The following is a 17,485-nucleotide window of genomic DNA, read 5'->3' on the forward strand; positions in this document are numbered from 1 at the left end:
CAGGATCGATTGGTTCACGGAAATTGGCGGTCTTCTTTTTAATATGTGGCTCCAGTATCGCTAGCAAAGCATCAAACAGTTCCACTGACATTCTGAGGTAAATTTTGAATCGCTCGGTTTCACATGCTCCCTAGGTGCGCGTCAACTAGGGCTGTCAAAATTGCTCAAAAATGACGTTCGAATATTCCCTCTAAAAAACACACGAATATTCGAACTATTCGAACATCTGGTTGCGCATTTTTTCAATGACGCGCATTACGTCAATAACAGGACAAATTAATACAAAGAGACATACATAACTTGTATAGGTAGTTAATTTAAGTTTAAACATATTTGACAATGTATTACCAACACAAAACCAAGTAAATAAACTAATGGCCAAGACCGCAGACCTCAGTCTCGCTCACTCGCAGGCACTCTCTCTCTCTCTCTCTCTCTCTCTCTCTCTCTCTCTCTCTCTCGCTCACGCTCTCTCTGCTCATAACGGTTTAAATGAACAACAACAATAAGCACATGTTGAGTGCTGATCAAGAGTTTTGTGCAAGCAATTTAAGGTCGCGACTCTTGCCCCAAATATAGCAGGCTTCATTCAGTGATTGAAACAAATGTATTAACATTAATTGAAGTTTTACAGTATAGAACCGACATTGAACGCTCCGAGCGAGCTGTGGTAAACATGGAACTTTTCTGTTTAACTTTAAATAAAATGAGGCACACAATTCCGAGAAATGTGACAACAAAGAACTTTTACCCTGAGGTTCATAAAAAATAAAGTGCTATTAAAAAAGAAAAAGGCTACTTACATTATTGGTGCTTGTATTAAAAAAAGGAAAAACTGACTGCAATTTATTCCATTGTCTTTTAGTGCACTGTCAACTTTCAGCAGTGACGCTGTGCTAGACAATGCGACTCGTGTGACCTGTCCCTCAAGTCTTGTTTATACTCGACGCGTCCGCACGAGCGCGAATCGCCCCCTATCGTTTCAAAGAATAGTACAACGGCGAGCGCGTCGAGTATAAACGCCTTGTCCGTTTGGGGGAGGTGCGCGCGCAGTCTGCGGAGACTCGCGCTGCGGAGACAGGCGAAAGTATAAACAAGGCTTCAGGCAGCGCGCGCGCCCACTCGCAAAGCAGACAGCCGCGCCTCTGCTTCCGCGGGCGTGTTTTTCCATATTCGAAATTCACATTCGAATATTAATTTTCACGTTCGAATTTCTGTTTTTTAAAACTATTCGAATATATATTCGAATTTAGAATATTCGTTGACAGCCCTAGCGTCAACGCGGACAACAACGCAGAAGTATAAATTAAAACCAACACGTTGCCTACGGCGTATAGGCTCCGGCGTAGGTCCGACGCAGAAGTATAATGAGGCCTTAAGGTATGGACACAACACACACACACGGCCGGCGGAAGCGCTGGGCAGACAGAACAGCTGTATACAGGTTATATTTTAAACCCAACATGATTAGTAATCGAATTGGCTGCTCAATCACACCTTAATCGATCCGAAATTTCGATCTGATTGAAAGGGAAGGTTTATTCCTTTTCTAATCAGATCGAGAGAACATGTAAACACTTGATTGTCAAATTGTCAATTGTCAAAAAACCTGTCAAAATACTGGCCGTGAATGCGAAAAACGCAGAAAATCGAAACCGATCCAAATTTTTTTATTACGGACGAAAGTTTCGTAGACAGTGTGCAAGCGTGATTGACATAACGTGAGGTCGAATTTTTTTTTTTACGTGCGAAAATTTCGGATGCGAATTTCGGACTCAGTGTGCAATGGCCTTCACTGCTTGACGAATCCATTTAGTATTTTTTGCGTTTTTTTCCGCAAAGGTTTAATAAATACGCATCGGACTCAGTATGCAAGGTTTCTGTGCGTGACGAATTTTAAGGCTGACGAACACGAAAAAACGCATACGAAAATTTCGGACTCAGTGTGCAATGGCCTTTAATGTATTCCATACAAAACACTAGACAAATGTAAAAACAACTTTTAGACATTTTTATAAAACACATTTATAACATTATACATTTTCAGGCAATATAGGCTAAACTAATTATTTGAATGTGTTTTATTGAATTTTATGAATGCAACTTGTGTCTGTTAACATTTTTTTTTTGGTTTATAACTTCAACTGTTTGATGTATCTATGGGTTTCTGGGAAGTATTATTATTGTTATTATTAAATTAAGATATTACACAATACTAGTGAATCCAAACAGAAGGCAAGACCAATAATGCAAAATTGTGTGAATACAACATTAAACAGTGAAAACAATAAAACAATAAAAATGTATTTGTTTGATTCGTTTTGATATTTTGTATTATTTGTCAAATTAGTTTTTGTTTATAACTTCAACTGTTTGATGTATCTTTCGGTTTTTAATCTCAGCCAACCAGAGATGCAGAGGCAAATCTAAAGAATGACCTTCAAGCATGACATATGTTATTCAGAGTTCATGAAGAGGCGTTTTGCGTGTTCATGGTGGGGTTTGATCACCATCATGACAAGAGAAAAGAAACTGAAAAGACAGAGAACCTCTGAGAGAAGGAGAGAGAGACTAGTTTGATTTAGTCTGAACCACTTAAAAAAAAAAAAATCTTTTTTTACTTGCTCCTTTAATGGGTCCCAGTCATGCTTAGCCATTTTCCCTGGTATCATTACCTCTTCCAGTTGAGCAGGTGGTGTGTTAATTAGCCCTCATCACCTCACTGAAGCTTGACGAAGGATGAGAGGGAGTAGATCTCGGAGTGTATGGGAGACCCCACAATACAGCTGCTACTGCTGATATTAAATACGTTTATTATATGATCAACAATTGTAAAAGCATCAGAAATAATAAATTTCCACCTATGGCAGCTTAATTTAACAGACGGTTCCATGAGAGAGATTCACAAGATTTCTGTAACTAAAACCCATTTTGTATTTGCAAATGAGTAGCCATAAAAAATCGTTGTACACATAATATACTAGGCTACAAATTAAAATGTTTCAGCACTAGGCTTTTAAATTATAATTTCTTCAGTTTTTAAACTTCAAGACTACACAAATTGCTTTAAAATGGCCATAATAGTGAAAGTATAATTGTATTTTTTTGGTTGCACTTTATTTTACAGTACATGCACTTATGTGTACTTACAGTGTACTTACCTAAGAAACTGGTTAATCCAAAGTAACTCCGGGTTAAGGTTTGGTTTGGGTGTAGGTTCAGGGTTAGTACCTAGTTATTACCCAGTTATTGCAATTACTATAATAAGTACATAGTATGTACATGGGGAACAGGTTTGTAAAATAAAGCGCTACCTTTTTTTTGTCAAGCTGTGAAGCTCCAAAAAAGACAAAAACCTATGAGCAACAAATGACTTTTGCACTCACACCCAAGTCTCCTCTTCTTCTACCTACTCCAGCCCTTTCAGTCCTACACTTTTTTCCATTCTCTTTTCAAGTCATTTTCTTCAGGCTTCATCTGCGAGTAAAGTTTTGCTTTAGTTCACTGTTTTACTAGAATTTGAATCATGTATGCAAGTCAACATTTTTTATTTGACTTTGTTACACTTTTTACATAATTAGTATGTCATAAATATATATTATTTCTACCTAAAGTGTCTGATATGAGGATGAAATAAATTAACTTTAAAACAACAGCTGACATTCAAATTGGTATTAACCATGTTTTTATAATAATTATTTCCCCCCAGCCCCTGCAAACCCTGTGACAACTTACATAACAGCACATAAACACATGCACATCAACTCAGTATACCAATACAGATGTCAGCACATTTTGTTACAGGTGGGGACCACAGCTAACATTACTCCATGCCTGGACACTTTACACTGCCACCATAAGCAGGTCAAACAATATTGACAGCTTGACTAAATGCTCATAACCCCACAATGCTCTGGCACACGTCTCTGGGAATACTGCACTCAGCTATACTGTGGCGTCACCGTGTCTAAGAATTACACACTTCAGCAGACACCGCTACTGAACTTGGCAATGATGGCCAATGACTGCATTCCTTGGATTGTACACAAATGCGTTATGCCGTCTTTTCATTAGGTTGTACCTTACCTTGCATTACATTATGTGATTAATTTGCAGACATAAAAGCGCTATATAAATGAAAGTGACTTGACATACACAAAGTCAAACAGCAACTTCCTCTGCAGTGCAGCATTCTGAGTCCAATTCAGTCCACATTAATATATACTTAGATAAATGAGGTCACTGTGTAATGTGTTATTCACCCAATTCTACATTCTGTTGTGTAGCTTAATCCAATGAAGAGCGAGACGCAGGAAGAACAAGATACTAGAGACTTTAATGAATACAGATGATCAACTACACTTTAAACACTGACAACGCCTAAAGAACAAATAAATGGAATAGGGGCCAGTTGCACCAGCTATGCGCAAGTTACAACTTAGCCTAGTTTTGAAGTAAATGGGCACTAAGTTACAACTTACGCACTACTAAATATTTTTGCGTTGCACCATTCAACTTAGTTGAAGCGTAACTCTACAAATAAACTAAATATTTGTGGAAGGCTCCGATCAGGAGTTACGGTTATAATAAAATAGCAGACTGACTGAATGGTAACAAACAAGCAATGAGAACATTATAGTTACATTACACCCCCTCCCTGAAGGCATGTCCTCGCGCTGTAACAAAACCAACAGAGTAGGGAGGACGAGGTTCCAGAGGTGGACGAGAGGCAGGTGAAGGGCAAGAAACTGGTGGATCAATCGGAGGCAAACACCAAGAAAGAGATGATGGAGGGAGGAGCTAGGGAGCGACCCAGAGCAGATCCATAACGACAAAGGTCCACGGCGGAACCGATGGAGGGAGGAGCCAGGGTGAAGCCAAAAGCTGGACCAACTGAGGTGAAGCCGAGGAGACAAAGACCCAGGGTGACAGTGTAAAACCTGGAGGACCAAGGCAGAGCCTGAGGTGGAGACGGGGGCTCAGAAGACCAGGGGCGGAGCCGGTGGGAGTGAGGACTATGGTGGAGTCGGAGGGAAGGAAGAGCCTGGTGGAGCTGAAGGGGAGGAGGGACGAGGAGTAGTCGGAGGCCAGGAAATCTGTGGAGCAACCAGGAGGATGAGTGACCAAGGCGAAGCCAGAGAAATGAGGGAGCCTGGTGGAGCCTAAGGGATGACGGATCACAGTGGAGCAGGCCGAGATGGAGCTAGGGGATCGACACACCAGGCTGAGCCACTGACAGAGGAGCCGAGGGGCTGAAGGGAACCAGTGGAGGCAGACCCAGGGAACTGAATGCCATTGTCAGATGAGGAGGGAGTGGGAGGCTGGACAAGACAAGATGAAGGAGGAGACTGGAAACTGGATGGGACCAGTGAAGATAGGAGATTTTGGGGAATGATATCATCCAAATCATCATACCATTCCTTGTGGATATGGAACCGCACAGTGGTGGTAGTATGGGCAGGACTCCATTCCATGCTCTCAAATGATACTAACACTCCCTCAGAGATGAACAGAGATACAGGCTCATACACCTGGTCTGACTGGGCAGGCTCTGGCTCAGGGTCTTTGGTGGGCTCTGGTTCGTTGTCCATACACGTAGAGAGTGTATATTCCGTCTCTAGGACGAGCATTGGCTCAGTCTAAAGCTCCTGGACGGACATAAGGGCTGGCTCACACACCTCGACAGACTCGGTTGGCATAGGCTCTGGGTCTGCGGTGGGCTCTGGCTTTGGATCCTAAGCGGGTGTGTGGAGGTGTTGTCTGGGTTCTTGTTCTGTTGAGGTCATAGGCAAGGACATCAACACTAGACCTCTTGTCATGTAGGATTTTCCACATCAAGCAAATCCAATGAGCCTTAATTCGCTCCCATCCAAAAAAAACAAACAAATAAACAAAATAAATAAAAACAGCCAACAAACAGAACCAGGCAGAATATTTGGATAAGGAATATTCTCACAGTGAGGGCCACAAAGGCTGCTGCAATATCCATTTAAAAAAATATATTTTCTAGGTTCGGCATTTTGTCACGTAGCACTGTGTATCTTAATCCAATGAAGAGCGAGACGCAGGAAGAATGAGATACAAGATAATTTAACAACTTCAACTTGATCACAGAGAATCAATGAAGTAACTACATGTTAGTGTTGAAGTTGAGACCACCTAAACTGAGACCAAGTCAAGACCAAGACCAGCATGTGCTGAGACCAAGACAAGGCCAATACTTTGAGGGGTTGGGGGTTTAGACCAAGACCAAGACCAAGACCAAGACCAAGACCAAGACCAAGACCAAGACCAAGACCAAGACCAAGACCAAGACCAAGACCAAGACCAAGACCAAAGTCTTGCCCACTTACAGTACTTCATGTCGCGTGCACGTACTCTCAAGTGGCCAAGGCCGTAAGTGTGGGTATTTGGAAAAACCCAAAGAACTGAGAGAACTGAGGGCTTATACAGGGAGAGACATAATCAGCATAACATGGAACAGGTGTTACTAAATTAGCAACCATGGCAACAAACAAGCAATGAGAACTCAGGCAAGCAGAAAACAGGGAAAACGAAACTAAAGAGAGCATTATTGTTAAACCTGTATCATGCAACTCCAGGAACAAGCAGAGTTACCATTAAATAATCTGTTCATCAGATTATTATTTTTTTTTATAACCTTATGCCAAATAGTGTTTGTAATAAGAATATAATATTTTTTTGAATTAAAAATAGTTTTTTCATTATTTAATATTTATAAGCATTTAATAAAATACAAATTTTAAACATTTTAGTTTGACTTTGTTTTTGTCTATTCACTATTTCATCTTTGAGTCAAATCACAGCACTGTAAAACTACTCTGCAAGTATCCATTCATCTGTGTTTGATATTGAAACAGTGAAAAATAATTATAATAAAAAAAGAAATAAAAAGAAAAGCAAGGCAGGGACATGGTTCTATGCATTGGCTGTTGATTGGACGGAAACAGAACGGAAGATCAAGCTGTGATATTTTAATGAAAAATTACGAGGTCCAAAAGCTGAAACTAAGTTCAAGATCAAAAACAAGCATTTAGAAAAAAGATAGGGTAAAAAAAAAAAAAAAAAAATTAGAAAGACAGATTGATTCTGACAGGTCAAGTCTGGTCAGGTCAGAAGGTTCATTTATGGACCAGGTTCAGGCTTTAACTTTAATTTCCTCTACTCTGTAGGCTGATACAGTTGTGCTCATTTAAAGGTTCACAACACCTGCTGTGTAACCTATAATCAATATGAATAAGACATCTGTTGTTACCCTGGTTACCCTCAGCGGTGTGTTCCCCTACTCCTCATCCATAAATAATAACTCTGATTGAGAATCCTCCATGTGCAGGTGTGTGTGTGAGGTGCTATCAAGATAAAGGCACATTCCAAATGTCGAAGCCTGCACTGCGATGAATCACAGGAAAACTAATTTGGCTTTTTTCTGTATGATAATAAGGTATAGCGCAGAGGTCTTTCTGGGCTATCTATATCCTTCTGTGTTACATAAAGCTGTTTGCTCTCTTCAGCAAAGGCCAACAGGGCGAGAAATGTTTTGCACCACACCCTTCTTCCCCTGTTAAGGACCCCGGCTCCTCAGGGACTCCTCCACACACACATACTGAGGTGCAACCTCAACTGACAATAATTTATTAATCAGGCTATGCAAATGTCACAGCCCAGCCATGACTGTGTCTCTCATCTCATCTATCCATTTCCTAAAATAATAAACAGCCTGTGTTTTCTTTAATGTGTTTTTTTAAACACACTATTGTTCTTCTCAGGAACAAATATGAGCATCAGTTGTTTTTCCACCTTGGTCTCATGTAGACAGTTCACCCTTCCCCAGAGAACATGATGAAAAACACTCACATTAAAACACTCACATATATTAAACCTCTGTCTTTAATATAGTATCATTCCACACCCACAATTTAAATAAATTTGTATATTAAAATAATATAAAATATTAAAATACAACATAAATATATAAATAAACGGGCTGGGCTGTATGTAAAAATTGTCATGTATTAATTGCTTTTTTATTGCCAATGTGTGAACAGCATGTAATGAAACTTAAATATCAAGACCTTTCCTAACTTCCTAGATTGTCCATGAATGCTGTAACAGGTGATCCATTGGAGGCAAGTTTTAGAACCCAAGAGCAGTTTATTCACACCGGACACGGACACGGACACGGACACGGACACGGACACGGACACGGACACGGACACGGACACGGACACGGACACGGACACGGACACGGACACGGACACGGACACGGACACGGACACGGACACGGACACGGACACGGACACGGACCAACGGTGGTTACAGGGAAACAATACTTGACAAAGACACGTGGCAAATGTAAGGGCTTAAATACAGACTACTAATGATTAAGCGAGACACACCTGTGAACATAATTTAGACAATTAACCAATGACTACTAGACACACAAAAGACACATGGCAGACTCACATGAGGGAAAGGGATTCACATGACAAAACATGAACCATGATCCAAAACAAGACGTGACAAATGCCTACAGACTTGATTTTTGTCTGAGGCCGGTTTGCCAGGAAAATCAAAAGGATGTGACGTTTACGTGCGCTCCCGAGAGCCTCTCTTCCATTCTATGACACATGAAATGTGAATGTTTATACAACGTTCAGGATAATGCCGAAAGAACCATTCTGTACTGTAATGTAAATGTGTCATGCAAAGAAAATTAATTCAAACTTTATTCTCACATAGCCAGATCTATATAGTCTATAGTCTCAAATATAAGCTACTTTATAATCCAACTATCATAACACTGTCATTTTTAAACTTCATTTGTCGACATGATGCCGTTGAATTGCAGAGCTTCTGCAAACCTAACCACATTGCAATGATCAGATGTTTTCTTAACTGCCGCTTTGTCACAATTTCATCTTTGTTGTGTGTTTATTTTGTTATTGAGAGGAAAGCGCACAGCACATATTTACATATTCATCTAAGCGTCACTCTCAGCAGCATGGACGGCGTCCTACATGGTTCAGCAGCATGGTTCTACATATAACCCTTGTAAATATTTATTAACATTTATCATTTAATATAAATCAAATTTTTATGTATTAATAAACATTGTATTTATATTAAAATGGATTATATATATATATATATATATATATATATATATTATATATATATATATATATATATATATATATATATATAGTATTTAATTTCTATATTTATTTCGTATTATTCTAAACACACACTTCATGCACTATCCATTGCTCAAAAATATACACACACACCACACACGCACGCACACATTTCTGGTGGATATTTTTGAGCAATGGATAGTTCATGAATTGTGTGTATAGAATCATGAACACTGCAGAGTGTGTGTGTGTTTCTGGGATCTGCCTAGTTTTATTCTGCTCTGCGGAAGTAGCACTTCACGGGCTCCACAGGTGAGCAGCTCATATACATGCCCTGAGCACTAAGTTCGCAGGTGCCATCTGTGGCCATGGCAGCCCTGGCGTGAGTCACATGCCACAGCCCCTCCCTGTCAGCCCCACTGTGCTAATAGCTCCTCTTTCCAAAGTCCTGAAGACATCAAAGAACAGCATAACGGTGGACTCCATGTTAGAGTCCACATATGTTCATGTAGAATAAACTGGCATGTTCCCAAACGTGGCATGCGGAAATGCCAGGTTAGCCCAGTTCCAACACAGCATAATGGTCATATGCCAGTCCACATACACACACGAAAATGAAAAAAAAATTCTTCCTCTATAAGCACATATTTTCCTGTAGCCATTTTGCTTTAACTGTGAAGACAGAGAGGCCTGAGTCTGTAACAGTGGCTGAAAGGGCAGGCTGCAATGTGCCAGTGGTGATAAATGCACATTATGATGTGACTGGAGGCTCATCTCCTCTGATCTGAAGAGCGATTCTGCACCCACTCATTTCTGGCACAGATGAATGAAGGCTAGTAGAGAGGCAGGCAGTGATGGAGAGCTCCGTTCAGCTTCGGTGCCTTAGCATCTGTAAGACCTCCCCTCTCAAATGCTTTAAATTCACAGATACCATACAGAACACCATATAACCGTAAAACAGTAAAACATAGAACCCTGGAATCGAGGTCTTACAATGGAAGAAGTAAAAATAAATAAAAATAAAAAATAGCAAAATAATATTTTTAAGTAAAGCAATATCACAATAACACACCCATGCTATCAGACACATCAGACCAAAAGCACGATTATCACTATACGTATGATGAATTGTATAACAGTTAAATAAACTACATTTTAAATTACTTAAATTGTAAATTACATTTTAGACACAATATTGCCGGTTCCGGCTCCATCAACTAAAATAGTTACAAATGAGGACTTGTTCCGATCCTAAATGAATTAATGCTGTTGAAATAATCGGTGGAATGAATGATTCAATCACTCACGCATTAAGGCTAGACTCCTCCTCAGCATTGAACACTAGAATGTGACGGTCTAGTAAGTGCGCATGAAACATCACACATGTTCCTGCCCCCACGGTAATGTTACGGAAATACTATTAAAACTTAATTTTGGAAAAAATACTTTGTATTAAAAAGCTTTGTATTGAATTAATAAAAAGCCAGTTAATATAGTGAATGACATCTGTCTGTGGTCTCCCAGTGGCTTATATTGTTGGCAGTTTAGTGTTCATTTAATAATAAAAAAATTTTTTAAAAAAAAGATAACATGTATGCCTTCATCTCCGAAAACATAATTTTTTGTCTTACATTTCATAATGAACTCAAACAAGTTCGGTGCGGATTCGTTTTCCGTCAGTTCTTTTTCATGAATTGGAATGTGTGCAAGGGATTGGGTGATTGAAGGCCGCGAAGGATACACTTGATGCATCCTTCAGAATGAGCTGACTGAAGGACACGAAACGAAAGCTGCCTTCCAAAGATCCTTCAAATTGAGATGGCCTTCAGCACTGACGTGGCAGCCGAGATATGCAGCCTTACTAGGACACAGCCTTCCGTTTGAGAAGCACCCTCAGTGTTGTTGAACGAATCGGCTGAATGAATGATTCAATTATTGTCTGGAAAGTTCACACATTGCCACCTACTGGCGCATAGATGTAGCCTGCAGAAAGAGTCAGTGAAAAATCCCCATCACTAAAGACCTGGGTATACTTCATTTTCCGCATTCCGCTTCGACTTGCGCACAATTGTGCGTATGAGCATTTCAAAGTACACTCCCTTGGCCATGAGCGCAGGAAGATGTGTCCGGCACGTGCACACTATCTAGCGGATTTTGTTTTCAAGTGCTCAAATCCCTCAGGCGCACCATCTGCACGGTCACAAAAATTGGGCTGCATGCAGACGGACTGCCAAAATATACTTTGGGCTTAACACAGCCTGACAGTCTATCTGGAATGTGTAAACACAGACAAATAAAATATCAGCACTAGGGCTGTGCAACGATTAATCGCAAATTAATCGCATCCAAAATAAAAGTTTGTGTTTACATAATGTGTGTGTACTGTGTATAATTATTTTGTATATATAAATACACACACATGCATGTATATATTTAAGAAAAATGTACACACATATACACACATATATTATGTAAACACAAACTTTTATTTTGGATGCGATCAATCGTTGCACAGCCCTGAAACACAGCTCAGCCAATCAGATTGGAGGACCGGCACTAACTGTAGTATATTAAGTTTCTTTCCATAAAAATAACTGCATTAGATGCATGCTTTTCACAGTGGATAAAATGTGGTCAAGAGTGTGTAGTGGTAATCTTTCATCATCTTGCCACATCATCTCAACAGAGGTGTGCGGGTATGGACCGCCTGTCTCTAATTAAATTTAGTATCTGGACCGAGGGTCGGATATCTCTCCCAAATAGAATTACACACCATTCAGTAATTCTTAATAGGCCTCCAGGCCAGCACTAATATTCTATATCAGTCATAATTTACTTTTTAATAGGAGGAGGCCCTGCTCTTTCAGGTAGCTCTTGCTCTAGTGGAGAGGTAATTTCACCCTGTTAAAAAGCCCCTTCACAGAGCTTTACCAGAGGGCTCTGCCAGCCTAATGGAACTGTCATAGAGATGTAAATACCATTGGCACTTTGTGAAACAAGCCATGAAGGGCAGGCAAGTTGAGTACAAGCATGACCCTAACTAAACATTTCCTCTCTGATACGCACACACAAGCACAAACAGACAGCCACATGCTTAACAATTTAGGCATCTGATGCAACTGAGGAAGAATAACTACAGGAGTGATAAATAACCTAACTAGACAAAGTCACTTTGAGAGTAGATTAACTGACTCAACAGTCAGGTCAATCGCATGAAGTCACAAGTCAACCTTCAGTTCAGTCAGGTTGAGTCAACATCTTTGACAGCAGCACACCACGGGTTATATTTAAGAGCAGGGAAACATTTACACGCAATCCATTCGATTCGGTTCAATATATTCAGTGGCGCTGGAATGAATTTAAATGGGGATTAAAGGGAAAGATGAGCTGGTTATGACATCATCAAGTTCATGAATTATAATTGGCTTATGCTGACATTGCCAGGTAATTTTCCTAGACTGTCCAGCCATGTAACTTAATATTCATGAGCTAAGTCTTCACCTTGGTTCACTTCATAAATATCCAGTTCAAATATATTCGAATTCCATGTTCTTGAAGAATGTTCCACACTGTCATGACATTGAGATGTAATATCAGGTCACTTTTACGTTTTTCACACAAACTTCACTGTTTTTGATGAACTGTCTAAGTCATGTTAATCTGTAAATTGGGTCTATAGCTCATACAAACTGAAAAGTAGACTTGAAGTCCACTCTCCTGACATCTGAAAGCAATTATTCTTTTTTCTGAAGTCAAATATATCGCACTTTCCCAAAAAAAAAAAGAAAGGTTTGTTGTGTTGGTGTCACAATGCACATTTCTTGATTTCCCATCTACTAAAAACTGCCAGTGTGCAGTGTGTGCTGTCAAGAGCGCACACTCTCATTCATTTCATATCTGGGAGTCTCTCTGTCAAATCATTTTGTAGGTCAGTGGATATACCGATGGGTCAGACACCTGTTTTTTTTTTTTTTTCTAATGTGGCGTAAAGATAAAGGTGCCTTTTGCCCTCAAATATTTAAGAACAAAAACTGAAACACCAGGCACTAAAACTACAGCAATGGTAGTCTATCACAATGATAGTATAGTCTATTATAGTCTATTGTTCTGTTCTGAGTGCCATGTTCTGGTTGCTTAATTTTTCTCTTACTTCTTACTTTCTCTTACTCTCCACTATCATAACTCTCAGGATTTTTCATTGGTCGATCATCATCAGTAACACTATACTAGAAATGCAATTTTAATGCAAGCCAACAGAATATTTTAATACAAGTCTATTTGGTTGAGTAGGCTAAAGGTGACGGTTTGTGCAATACATTCCACAGTCACAATGACCTTAAAAGTGGTATTTGAGTTCTAACATCACTGACTTCATTAAGGAATACATTACTGAATAATCATACACTTCAAAACGATTTTGACAATTTTAGAATTTTCCCATCATGATTTTAAATTATATACTACTGTTATGATATCACAAAGACATCAGAATATACTGTATATCTAATCCCCCAAAAAGTTATAATTGTTTTGGAGTTTATAGTTTCTTAAAATAAAATAATAGAATTTATAGACTCATAGATTATAGTTACATGATACAGAGTATAGTTCTAATGATTTCAGGATGTATAGATTCCACTGAGGTCATAATCATTTTGAAATGTATCGCCTCAGATAATGTTTTTGCATTGATTTTTGTAGTGTATTAGTGAGGTTCCTTTACATAATCAAATTGCTTTCCTGGAGCTCTTAGGAAAAACAAATGCTAAAAACAGCAAAGGCCACTACTCATTGGAGCTACTCAAATTTTTTTAGATTTTTTTCATCTGGTTTTCACATCCAACCTAAAGGCATTGTATTGAAATGATCTGATAAACAATAAAACCTTTCTCACTCTGAAACATCCCTCTGTGATGGGCTCCCCTACCTGAGAAGAGTATTCTATGGGTCGCTGTGTGAAGGCAGGCAGGCTAAATGGCAAGGAAGGGAACTGACAAATTCTTTGAAGATGCCAATTAGACAAGCTGCCATTTAGATCAAACACACCAAGCCTTTTTCAGTGCAAAGCCATGGCATTTATCAGCGATCCCTGCTTGTTAGGAGAACAGGCTGAAGGCTAAAAGTTGAAGGTGTCCAACCTTCCTAACAGGATGAGAGAACCTTCTGAACAGAGAAAGGCAAAGGACTGAGAGCTGAGAAGAGTGAATACAACTACCCATCTGGTTATTGCAGACTCTTTTTCTTTTTTTGACCATTTCTCTTTAATCCCTAAACTTTCAAGCAAAAAAAAACAACAAAAAAAACAAACAAATAACACAGACTCTAGTTTTAGCCAACACATGTCCCTAAAGAGTTTTTTTTAAACAGACAACTTAAGACTGAATGTCTGCATTCGGTAAGGTGGGTGAAATTTAAGGCTCGGCGAGTGTCTGTCGGGCTATAGTTTTTGTGGCGTGTTCCACACGTCGGCTCTTGTTGGGCTCAAGTCGTGGCAGTTTGCCCAATTCAGCATGTTGAATCTCCGTCAGGACCATCGGTGAGAGGGGAACTCTGATTGGGTGTTCAGTTTAGCGAATGAGTCAGTGCATGAGAATTAAAGCGAAAGTGATGAAAGAGAGCAAGTAAGTCAAGACGACACAGACAGAATCTACAGACAGACAGTTATTCTACCCGAGCATTCCAAAAACGTGAATATTTTCATAACAACATGAGTCGCTTAAAATGAAGAAAGTCATCAACATAACTGATATTCAAAATGGTAAGCAAAATGGTAATGCAGCTTTGTTTACATTTCAAATATCTTGTATATCCTTGTTTCGGTTTCTCCTTTTGAATGATGAATATAGACTATTGATACCTGCTGATATTATAGTCAGTTAATTCCATACACGCAGGCGCAGAACGCACGTGCTAGTTTGCAGTTGGCTGTAGTCTGTGCTGTGTGTTCAGGCGCAGCCTTTTGGTCCAGACGCAGCCGACGCGAGGCGACAACACAGTCGGTTTTCGTCGCCGCTAGTTCTTTGAAGTCGGCTTGGTGTGTCCCAGGCTTTACACTTCAAGTGAAATTAAATATAGCAAATTATGGTGGACTACTATCTTCATCTTCTCAAACTGGCTTTTAGCTTAGTTATCAGCCCATGCTATGCTAAAGCCTTTAAAGATGGTGGAAAGGATGGCAGAATGGAATCCATTAAAGAGGCAGTGTGCCTTCTCTGTCACAGCCGATAAAAGTGATCTCATTACTGATTACACACGCACACGCTTCCTCCTCTTCCTTCCACTGTATATACAGTATATAGGGTACAATGGGGCTAAACGCTAAAGGCACACCTTAAGAAAAATTTGCTTTTCACTATTCTCATACTGTATGATTGCAGAAATAAATATATATGAGCATCAGATTTTGTGTGTAAATAAATCATAAAAGTTGTTTATTTTGTTTAAAGTCGTATAAGTATATGAAGTGGCATATAAAGGTAAAAGGCTCACCAGCATGGGGTAGGCACACATTATTTATACAATACTTTAGCTAAATAATATGTTTTTAATAATGTCTAAGTTGATATTTGTTCAAAACAATCACTTTAGAAAAATTTGCTCTATTTTCTGTTTCTTTTGATAAATAAAAATATTCATTTTTGCTCAGTAAATATACTGTAATTAAAATGTTAATATAAAATATATTTTGAAAATACATACAATTATTTTAAAAAGTAAATATTCTGAAAGCATTGAAAGAGATCCCACAATAATTTAATTTAGATTTACAGTAGTAACAAATAATATTTTATTATATGATATGATTCATATCATAGTTTTAAATATGATGGTTTCATTATAAATATGGTGATTATCTCACCCAGCTTAATATATGATATTTACCATCTGAATCTAATGTCATGTCAACAAATGGAAAAGTCAGTCAGCTGTTTATTATCATGTTAATTATTGTGCGTTTAGCCCCAAATACCATACTTTTACATATTCTTCCAATAATGAAAAACTGTTGCTCTAATTAGCTTGAAATTCATTAATAAGACCTTTGCCTCAAAATGTATTCAATAATTTTAGTAATTCTCATTTGCTACTTGAATCTACAACATTTAAAAAAACATAAAATATTAGATCAAAGTAGTCCACAATCCATGTTCATCTTGAAAAGCGGATGTTTTGGAAAGGGCTGCATGAAGCAAGTTTTTGTATAGGAAAATAAAATCAAAGGAGCCTTTTACACCGTGGAGCCTTTATGTTGTACCCTATCAATCCAGAGGTAAAATGTTACTCACTGAGGTGGGGAATCTGGGTACATGACGTTGACTTGAGACAGTGTCTCCACATAGGAGTCAAAGTCAAAAGCAGGGGGAAAGTCCTCAACACAAGTGGACCTCAGCTCTCCAATGGAGCCACCATATGAGAGGCCATCTGGAGCTGTAGAAACAACAACAACAACAAAACAGGTGAATTTCTGTTTCTTATATTATAAGTTTGAGAATTTTAGTGAGAATTTCATACATTGCAAATTGTTTTGTACGTTATTTATTGCCAAAACCAATATTGTCATGTTCTTAAAGGGATAGTTCACCCAAACATTTTAATCATTGTCTCACCTCTCCACCATTATACTCATGTCGTTCCAAACCCAAAACACTATTGTTCATCTTTACAACACAAATGATATAAAATATATATAAATAAAGATATTTTGGTACCTCATTGAAAATCTATTCCACCAAAACTTTGCTGCTTTGTGGTTTAACCCAAGACTTCTAAAAAGAAATGATCACTTTATGTGATAAACAGATTTAATTGTTAGCTTTTATTCACATATATATTGACCAGACCAACACACATACATTCAACACATCAAATATAGTGGAAGCTCAAACATAGCTGATTGATGCTTAAGAACAAGATATGTTCTCACATCACACAAGCACATCACACAAGCTTCCATTTTTAATTCCTAAATTAAATCTGTTTATCATATAAAGGGATCTTGTCTCTTCAGAATACTGGGATTAAACCGCTATCTCTTTATGCACTTTTTGAACAATCAACGTCTTGGTTGTGGAGACTTTTAATGGAGGGACAGAAATCTCTCAGATTTAATTAATAACAACTTCATTTGTGTTTCCAATATGGGTTATGGGTTTGGAACGGCATGAAGGCGAGTAAATGATGACAGAATTTTCATTTTTGGGTGAACTACCCCTTTAAAGCATTGCACTAGCAGTGACAATGTAATGTGCATGAAAATATGGTTATGACATAAAACCATTTTCTGTAAAGTGTTAGTTCACCCAAAAATGTAAATTCTGTCATTAATTACT

General features: G+C 38.6%; 1 protein-coding gene across 1 annotated transcript in view; it reads right to left on the reverse strand.

Moving 5' to 3' along the window:
* Positions 1-17,485, reverse strand: part of bean1 (brain expressed, associated with NEDD4, 1) — a 57,782-nt gene that overhangs the window by 4,240 nt on the left and 36,057 nt on the right. The window contains exon 5 of the mRNA XM_082162199.1: positions 16,442-16,583. Within this exon, the coding sequence (XP_082018325.1) occupies positions 16,442-16,583 (142 nt within the window). The remainder of the gene's footprint in view (positions 1-16,441; positions 16,584-17,485) is intronic.

The sequence above is a fragment of the Leuciscus leuciscus genome, assembly GCF_965113295.1.
Source record: "Leuciscus leuciscus genome assembly, chromosome: 2".
In the NCBI taxonomy this organism is placed as follows: Eukaryota; Metazoa; Chordata; class Actinopteri; order Cypriniformes; family Leuciscidae; genus Leuciscus; species Leuciscus leuciscus.